We start from the raw sequence: 9,457 nt of genomic DNA, 5'->3' as shown, positions 1-9,457 counted from the left end.
CAGAGGCATGGAGAGGGGGATAAAACCACTGGGATCCATGGGAAAAGGCAAGACCTATAGCAGGATCCACAGCCAGAGTGGGGTGAGGGATGTGGGAGCTGCTGGGAATGAGCCAGATCCCACTGGCCCCGAGTTTAGGGATGCTCCAGCCCCCGGAATCCTGTGGGTCACAGCCCCCCAAAGCAGTGCCCACCTCCCGTGCCAGGAGGACTCAGCAGCACCCATGGGTGCTCCCAGGGTCCCACCCCATCACCCTCCACCCCAGCATCTCCAGGAGCCCCCGCAGCCCAGAGCGCTTCAGAAATACCAGTTTTATTTCAGATCGGAAACAACCAACCAGGAAGAACAAAAAAAAAACCAAAAACAAAAACAAAACCCCAAAAACAAAACCACCACCCCAAAACCCCCAAAAACTCCAAAGAATGAGAAACGGCCCCAAATCCGAACCAGTCCGTGCCCAGGTGGGTGCTACATACAGGCTGGGGGGTTCCGGGGCGTGCGGGGCTCCCCGGCCTCGGGGTCGCTCCGGCTCTTCCCAAGGGGGGTCGGCTCAAAGTGCATCAAGCAGGAGGTCAGGAACGTCCCCGCACCGGGCAGGTGGGGAAACCGAGGCACGGCACGGGGCCGGGGGACAGGGAGGGGCTTTGGGGGAGAGGGTGGAATCCAGCCCTTGGCAGCCAAGTCCATGCAAACGCTCCCGGCTCTAGGAACCATCTCAGGCGCGTGTATTGCTTAGGGGATGATTTGGTTTATCCTAAATATGAGCTCTAACGCTAGATCGGAGAATCCCACGGGATCCGCCGCGGGAGGGGCTCACGGGGCTCCATGCACGTCACATGCACTCACGGGTCGGTTTTTGTCTGGCGAGGGGGGGTCGGTGTCGGTACCAAAGTCTCCTGCGAACAGCAGCGACCGCAGCGCCCGGCACGGCGGGGCCCCGGCGCGGCTCTGTCCCCTCGGCTGCCCCCCTCCCCGGGGGGGGTCACGTCTCTGGGCCACACATGGATGTACATTGAGATATTTATAGATATTTATAGGTGTCTCCTCCTCGGCGGCGCTGCGGGTCCCCGGCGGCGGGGGCACCCCGTTACTTCATCCCGCTGCGCAGCACCTGGTTGGCGGCGATGAGCATCACGCTGATGATGAAGGCGATGGCGAAGGCGCAGATGAGGCTCTTCCGCACGCAGGTCTGGCGGATCTGCTGGCTGGAGCAGGCTGGGGGTGGGACAAACACCGCGTTACCCCAACCCCCAACACGCTCTCCTGGTACCGGGGGGAACCAGTGCTATCCCCGTGGTTTGGGATCCCCGGGGGGGGTTTGGCATTCCCGGTGCCCGGCACTCACTCTCCACGTCGACGGGGCACTCCTCGGCCGTGCCCATGTGGCTCTCCTCCTCCGTCATGATGATGTTCTCGATGTCCTTCATGGACAGGTGCTCGCAGAAGGTGTCGTACAGCAGCCGCTTCAGCTCGTCCACCGTCAGCTTCTGCATGTCACACTGCCGGGGACCGGGGGGCTCGGGGTGACCCCATGGCCGGCAGCACAGGGGGCTTCGGGGTCCCCCAGAACCTTTGGATGTGGTGGTTTGGGTGGATCACCCTGGAATTGGCTGGGAAAGGCCTGGTGTCCTGGTGACCCCCAGCAGAGCGAGGTTCATCCCAGCCCTCATCCTAACCCTGACTCCAACCTGAACCCTGACCCTAAACATAACCCTAACTCCAACCCCAACCTGTAAACCAGTGCTGACCCTGAGCCTGACCCCAAGGCTTATACTAACCCTAAATTGGAGCCTGAGCCTGATCTTGATCCTAAACTTGACCCTAACCCTAATCTTAAACCTAATCCTGACTCTTAAACCAGCCATAACCTCGTCCTTGACCCAGAGCCTGACTTTCACCCTCAACCCAACCCCAATTCCAGCCTTGACCCTCATGCTGTCCCTGATCCCAACCCCAACCTTGGTCCTGACCCTGAGCCTTCCCTGGTGCTCTCGGTGCAGGTTCTGGGGAACTGCTCCTGGGAGGGGGCTGGGGGTGTCCCTCCATTCCCATGGGTCTGGGGGTGTCCCTGCCCTCCCATGGGCTGGGGGTGTCCCTGCCCTCCCATGGGGTGGGGGTGTCCCTCCATTCCCAAGGGCTGGGGGTGTCCCTGCCCTCCCATGGGGTGGGGGTGTCCCTCCATTCCCATGGATCTGGGGGTGTCCCTGCCCTCCCATGGGCTGGGGGTGTCCCTCCATTCCCATGGGCTGGGGGTGTCCCTGCCCTCCCATGGGGTGGGGGTGTCCCTCCATTCCCATGGATCTGGGGGTGTCCCTGTCCTCCCATGGGGTGGGGGTGTCCCTCCATTCCCATGGGGCTGGGGGTGTCCCTACCTTCCAGAAGACAGTGTCGAAGTCGGTGCCGTGGAACTTCTCTGGGATGCCCGAGGTGGAGAGCTTGGGCCCCAGTAATGTCACAAACTCCTCAAAGTCCACCTGCCCGTCACCTGTGGGACACAGGGGTGGCTGTCACCCCCTGCCTGGGCACATGGGACACTCCCCCTCACAGAAGGGGCCCCATGGATGGTCAGACCCCCAAAATCAGTTGGGAACCCCAAGATCAGCTGGGAACCTCCAGCAAATTTAGGGAACTTCCATCTTTGGCCAGGATGCCCAACATTGGATGGGATCCCCAATGCCAGCCAAGACCCCAGGGCCAACTGGGGACACCCTAAGACCACTTATTCCCCCCACAATGTGATGTGGGACCCCAGTGCTGGCTGGAGAAGCCAAACATCATCCAGGACATGAGTGTGAGCTGGACCCCATTCCAGCTGCGACCTTGGTGCCACCTGGAGGCCTCCTGGGGCTACCTGGGAACCACAAATGTTGGCTGAGGACCCCCAAAACCAGCCAGGGCCTCCAACACTGGGTGGGGACCTCCAACAAAGTTTGGTCTCCCCAGCACCAGCTGGGACAGCAACACTGGCTGGGGTCCCCAGTGCTGGCCGGGACTCTCACTGCCATGTAGGGACCCCCAGTGCCATTTGGGTCCCCTTCCAATGGGACCTGGGGACACCCAGTGTCACCTGGAGCCCCCAGGAAAGGTCAGGGAAGCCAAACACTGTCCAGGAACCCCAATTCCAGCAGGGACCCCAGTTTCAGCAGGGACCCCCGGTGGTGGCCGTGGCCCCGGGGGTGCTCAGTGGCCGTTGTGGCCGTGTCCCCTGGCAGTGGGGGACACTGGCCTGGAGCTGTCAGGGCAGCACTAACGATGAGTAATGAGGGGAGCGGCGCCTTGGCAGCGCTGCCGGAAAGGCTTTTAAATGGGGAAAAAAAGGAAAAGCAATAAATTAAGGAGCTCTTTCCGGTCCTGATGGGCGATGGAGGGGTGGGGACAGGGTCACGGTGGCAGCGAGTGCTGGGTGCTGAGGACACGAGCCAGGGTGCAGGATCCACCCCTGGCTGCGGGATCCAGCCTCGGCAGAGCAGACCCAGCAGGTTCAGCGATCCCACACGCATCCAGGATCCTTAAATCTTCCCAAACAAAGCTGCAGTGGCCATGATGATGATGATGGTGATGATGATGATGGTGATGATGATGATGGTGATGATGAAGAATGAGAGGAAGGCTCCAGCGGGAGGCAGAGCCTGGGTCAGGCTCATCCCACATCCCGTGTGGTGTCCAGCACGTGGGGTGGAAATAAGGAATTGTGTCTTTCTCCCAGGTGGGGGTCCCGTGCCTGTCCCCAGCCCGGCTTGCCGGGGTCCTACCGTCCATGTCGAGGCGCTGGATGATGACCTCCAGCTCCACCTCGTTGGGCATGTACCCCAGGGAGCGCATGGCCGTGCCCAGCTCCTGCTTGGAGATGAACCCGTTGCCATCGCGGTCGAACACCTTGAAGGCTTCCCGGATCTCTGTGGGGGGAGCAGGAATGAATCTGGCTGAGCTTCCTGCTCCAGCACCCACAGAACGTCTGTGGGGATCCCACCTGCCCCATGGACCCCCCAACCCCCCCCCCCCAAGGGTCCGACCTCCCCAAGAGACCCCGAATATCTGCTCCAATTCCAGTCACCCGCTCGCCGCACCCACCTTGCCCTTGCTACTGCCCCAGCCGAAACCGCGGCCTTCTGCCCTAAAAACACATCCCTCGGATGTGCCCGAGCTTGGGGTGCCACCAGCTGGGCGCTGGGGCTGGGGACATCCCCGCCGTGCTGCAGCATCCAACTGCATTCCTGAGGATCCACGGGGGCTGGGGCTGCCCCCATCCCAGCGCCCCGGGACCTCGGGGTGGGTCTGTGCCCCCATCCAGTGCTGTTAGGGTGGGTCTGTGCCCCCATCCTGGGCTCCAGGGCTGGGTGCTGGAGCTGGGCCACACTTCACCCCCCAAAAAAATCCCAGATGTTGATGAAATTGCTGCAGTGTTCAGCCCTGTCTGGTGCAGAGGAGGATGGTAGTGGGAGGTTTGGGGGTTTCTGGCTCAAAATGAACCCTGGGATGTGGGAGATGATCCCTGCAGGGTGGCAGGAAAAGGCCGTGGGGAAACTGAGGAACAGCCTGTGTCATTGACTCCATCCCATCTCCTGCTGCACGCAGGACTCTGCTCCTTTTTGGGGCAGTTTCTGGCTTTCTGATGCCACCTGATGTGCAAAGCTGGAACCAGGCAGATGGGAAAGAAGGAGCAGGGAATTTGCACTGCAGGACAGTGGGAAGCCAGACCAGGATGTTGGTGCCTCTTCCTTCTCCATGTGGCTGCCAGTGAGATTCGTGCTGGAGGATCCCAGAAGGAGGAACGGTCTGGGAACTTTGGGTTTGGGGGGGAAAAGCCCACACTGGGTCAAGGTACTGCCCCAAGTGCTTGGGAACATCCCTGCCTGGATGGTGTCACACGGGTGACATCCTTAGGGTGTTTTTGGGGAGTTTTGTGGGATTTTGGCCTGTCAGTCTGAACTCCTCCATGACCAGTGTCCCTTCCTGGGCAGGGATATTCTGCAGCTTCTCCCTGTGCTTCCGGGGGGCCTCACTACACTCCCAAATTCACCCTTCAAGGATGCTCATCCCAGTGAGCTCCAAGGTGGCTCCTCACCAGATGGTTCGGGGTGTTGGGGAACAGGCAGGGAAATGTCCTGGCAGTGGCCAGAGTGGGGTCCTGGCTGGTCACTGAGCACCCCCTGCCCCAGCTGCACCCCGAGGCTGCTCAGCCCCAGTGTGAAGCCAGGTCTGATGTCACCGGTGTCCCCCAAACCAGGGGGGCAGGGGGAGGCAGGAGCCCCTGGGTGTCGGTACCTTGTGGGGTCCCCCTGGGGCTCCCAGCACTGCCATCAACCCCCACTGGCTGAGGGACACGGCACTGGGAGAACTGGGACAGCATCAGGGACACGGGGTGTGACACACGGAGGGGTGTGAGGACAGACAGACACACGGACAGACACACGGACACAGAGACACAGACAGACACACGGACACAGACACACAGACAGACACACGGACAGACACACGGACACAGAGACACAGACAGACACACGGACAGACACACGGACACAGAGACACAGACAGACACACGGACAGACACACGGACACAGAGACACAGACAGACACATGGACAGACACACGGACACAGAGACACAGACAGACACACGGACAGACATGCGGACAGACATGCGGACACAGAAACAGACACAGAAACACAGACACAAACACGGACACATGGACAGAGAGACACAGAATCATGGACACAGGGACAGACAGACACACAGACATAGACACACACACACACACACACGGACAGACACATGGACACACACACGGACACCCCTGTGACACCCCTGGCACTGACACTGGGGCTGTGCGCACACACACAGACAGACACATAGACAGACACACAGACACACACACAACTCCTTAGGGTGATGCTGTGCTGGTGTCACACACCAACACCTTGCAGGGATGTGCCCAGGTGTGCAAACACACACACACACACCCTTTGCACTGACACTGCGTGTGCACACACAGGGACACAACCAGAACACGTCACAGTGACACTGTACCTGTGTGCACACACCAACGTTGCAGTGACGTGTGTGAGTGTGCAAACACCCCCAACGCCCTGGAACAACGTGCTTGTGCACACACACACACACACACACACACACACAGGTGCACTCACAACCCCCTTGCAGTGGTGTGCATGTGCACGGATGCAGCGCACACCGACACCTTGCAGGGCTGCTGCACCTGTGTGCACACCCGGACACCTCGCACAGATACACCTGTGCATGGGCACCAACACACGAACACCTTGCACCAGGTACCTGTGCGTGTACACACACACACACACTTCCCTTGCGGTGGTGCTGCGCTTGTACACACGCATGCATGTGCACAACCACGATGCAGAGGTGCTGCACCTGTGTGTGCACACACCAACACCCGGCACAGCTGCATTTGTGTGTGTGCTCACACTCACAGATGCACACACAACCCCCTGCAGTCACACCCCTGTGCCCCCCCTTGCAGCAGTGCTGCACTTGTGTGTGCACACACAGACATGCACAACCACGTCCTGGTGACACCGCGCTTGTGCACACAGACACACAAAACGTGCACAGCTGCACTCGTGTGTGCACACAGACACACAAAACGTGCACAGCTGCACTCGTGTGTGCACACAGACACACAAAACGTGCACAGCTGCACTCGTGTGTGCACACAGACACACAAAACGTGCACAGCTGCACTCGTGTGTGCACACAGACACACAAAACGTGCACAGCTGCACTCGTGTGTGCACACAGACACACAAAACGTGCACAGCTGCACTCGTGTGTGCACACAGACACACAAAACGTGCACAGCTGCACTCGTGTGTGCACACAGACACAACCCCATTGCAGCAAGGCTGTGCTTGTGCTTGCACACACACACACACACACACACACACACACACCAGGTTGCAGCCATGCTGTACTTGTGCACAGGCACACAAACACCCTCTGCAGCAGGGCTGTGCGTACGAGCCCGTCCTGCTGTGACGCTGTGCGTGTGCACACTCACACAAACACCTCCTGCAGCGAGGCTGTGCATGGGCACACACACGTGCTGCAGTGACACAAACACTGGCACACACACGGTGACACTGGCACACACACACGGAGCCACCCTGCAGCGAGGCCGTGCATGTGCATACAGACGTGTGAGCACCCAGATGTGCGAGCACCCAGATGTGCGAGCACCCCGCAGCAGGGTGTGCAGGGGTGTGCGGGGCTGTGCACACACACACGGCCCCTGCAGTGAGGCTGTGACAGGCACGTCAATGCACACGCACCCTGCAGAGCTGCACACGCACACACACAGCCCTTGCACACCGGGGCGAGCGCCTGCTCGGGGCTCACAAATGGATTTTGGGGTTCCCCTCACCCCCAGCCCTGTGGCTCCCTGCCTCAGTTTCCCCACGGGGATGCCGAGGGCTCCGGGTTTGGTGCTGGGCCATAGGTGCTCACCCCAGGCAGAGGGCTGACGTGTGTGGGGTCACTGCCCGTGCCTCAGTTTCCCCCCTGGTGCCGGGTCTGGAGCCGGGGGTGCTGCACCCCGTTCCCCCAGGTTCCCCAGGGACACCCCAAACCCGGGCACCGCCAGTGCCCGTCCCGCCACCCCGGCAAACTTTTGGGGTGGAAAAAGCCATTCCGCTTGCAAGGAGCTGAGCTCGGCCCCTCTCATCGCAAGGGTGGGCAGAGCCCCGCCGGCCGCTCCTCCCGGCCGGAGTCCGGTGACACCGGGACTGCGTGGAGCTGCCGTGACCCGGGCTGTGACACGGGTGACAGCCACCCCTCGGGTCCCCCGCGCCACCAGCCATTGTCATATTATGACAGCGGGGAGGGGGTGACCCCCCCCGCGCCGCGGAGGGGAAACCGGTCCCCCGCCACTACCGCTGGTCCCTGCTGTGTCATATTGCCACAAGCGGGGGGCCGGGACCCCCGCACGCCTCCCCGCTTCAGCTTTCCTTCTTCCCCTCCTCCTTCTCCTCCTCCTCCTTCTCCATCCATCCGCATCCCGCTCGCCCTCAGCTTCCCCACGGCGCCGGGGGAACGCGCACCCCGGCTCCCGCACAGCCGCATCCCGCGGGATGGACTTCCCAGTCCCCCCAAACCTCCTCACCCCGCAACCCCCTGGGATGTTCCCCTCATCCCCCCCCGATCCCCCTGATCCCCCGCAGCCCCCCAAACCCGCTCACCCTCCAGCTCATCCTCGGGGATCTCCACGGGGCGCTGCTCGGCGAGGATGTTGGGGACGGTGTAGATCCCCCGGTACATCAACGCCGCCGTCACCGGGTGGAAAGGCATCTTCGGGGCTCCCCAAAACCCAAAGTTTAAACCCAAATCTCGTCGGGTAGAGGGGGGGGCTCCCCCCGGGCGGTACCGCCGGACGCTAAACACAAGTTGCCGGTACCCGCCGCCCCCCGCCCGGTACCCACCGGCCAGGGGGGGCCGGGGCGGGCGGGCGCTCCCCGTCCTCCGGGGCCGGCGGCGGGACGGGGCTGGCGGCCGAGCCCCTCAGCGTGGAGTCAGGGCGCGGGGGGGCTCCGCTGGGGGCGGCCCGCTTCCCCCGCGCACATGCCCTCCCGAAGTGGAAGCGGGAGGTGAAAGCATCCAAGCCCCGGTTAAATCCCGGTGGAAGCGGCGGCGGCGGGGGGGACGGGGCTGGCCATGCCACTCGGGGCTCCCCCTCCGCCCGGAGCCCCCCCCCCACCTCCGCCCGGGGCCCCCCTTCCGCCGGGCCCGGGCCGCTCACAGCCCCCGGGGAGCCGCTGCCAGCGGGCCACGCTCCCCGGTGGGGCCCGGCATGGCGGGGCCGAGGCTGAAGGCGGCCTCTTCGTCTTCCCCCTCCCTCCTCCTCTTCCTCTTCTTCCTCCCCGCCAAGTGTCCCGGGCAGGCCGGGGCTCGCTGCGGCCGCGGTTCAGCCCCCGCCGCGCACCCGCCGCCCCCCCGCCGCCGCCGGCAGCCGGAGCATCCTCGGCCCCGGCCCCGGGAAGCGGCGGCGGAATCCGGGGAGCGGCGGCGCCGGGCGGGTTTTGAACGGTCCCGCCCGGGAAATGGGGCTGGGGGCGGGGGGGAGGTGGGGCCTCCCCCCGGGGGGGCGGCGAGGGGGGGCAGTGCGGCAGTGACGGGGGAGCGTCCCGGGCCGCAGGGAGGGGGAGTGGGAGGTGCTGGTTCCGCGGGGGGTGCTCGGGGGGCAGCGGGGGTCGGCAGGCAGGGCTGGGGTCCCTGTGGCACCCTCTGTCCCGACAGGTGTCACCCCGGGGTCCCCACACGCAGCGCTCCGTGCCCAGGGAGTTGTCACCCCGAGGTCCCTGCGCAAGGCACCCCAGGCTGCCACCGCCTCCGCGTCCCTGCACACGGCGCCCTGCTCGTGGGGCAGTCACGGTCCCAGGGTCCCTACAGGTTTCTGGGACTGTCACCATCCCGAGAGGCCATCCCCTGGA

The 9,457-nt window shown here is 63.2% G+C and overlaps 1 protein-coding gene across 1 annotated transcript; it reads right to left on the bottom strand.

Moving 5' to 3' along the window:
• Window positions 1-296: 296 nt before the first annotated feature.
• On the bottom strand, window positions 297-8,696 carry CABP7 (calcium binding protein 7). Its single transcript, XM_086855911.1, has 5 exons — window positions 8,210-8,696; window positions 3,753-3,896; window positions 2,373-2,485; window positions 1,346-1,499; window positions 297-1,215 (listed from the first exon to the last, which is right to left on the bottom strand). The coding sequence occupies exons 1-5, from the start codon at window positions 8,316-8,318 to the stop codon at window positions 1,088-1,090; spliced, it is 648 nt and encodes a 215-aa protein (XP_086712037.1). The 5' UTR covers window positions 8,319-8,696; the 3' UTR covers window positions 297-1,087.
• Window positions 8,697-9,457: the final 761 nt, after the last annotated feature.

Source organism: Cyanistes caeruleus, chromosome 18, assembly GCF_971803275.1.
Source record: "Cyanistes caeruleus chromosome 18, bCyaCae1.hap1.1, whole genome shotgun sequence".
NCBI classification, from domain to species: Eukaryota; Metazoa; Chordata; class Aves; order Passeriformes; family Paridae; genus Cyanistes; species Cyanistes caeruleus.
Note: the sequence above shows the minus strand (reverse complement) of the source record. Positions and strands in the feature narration are given on the sequence as shown.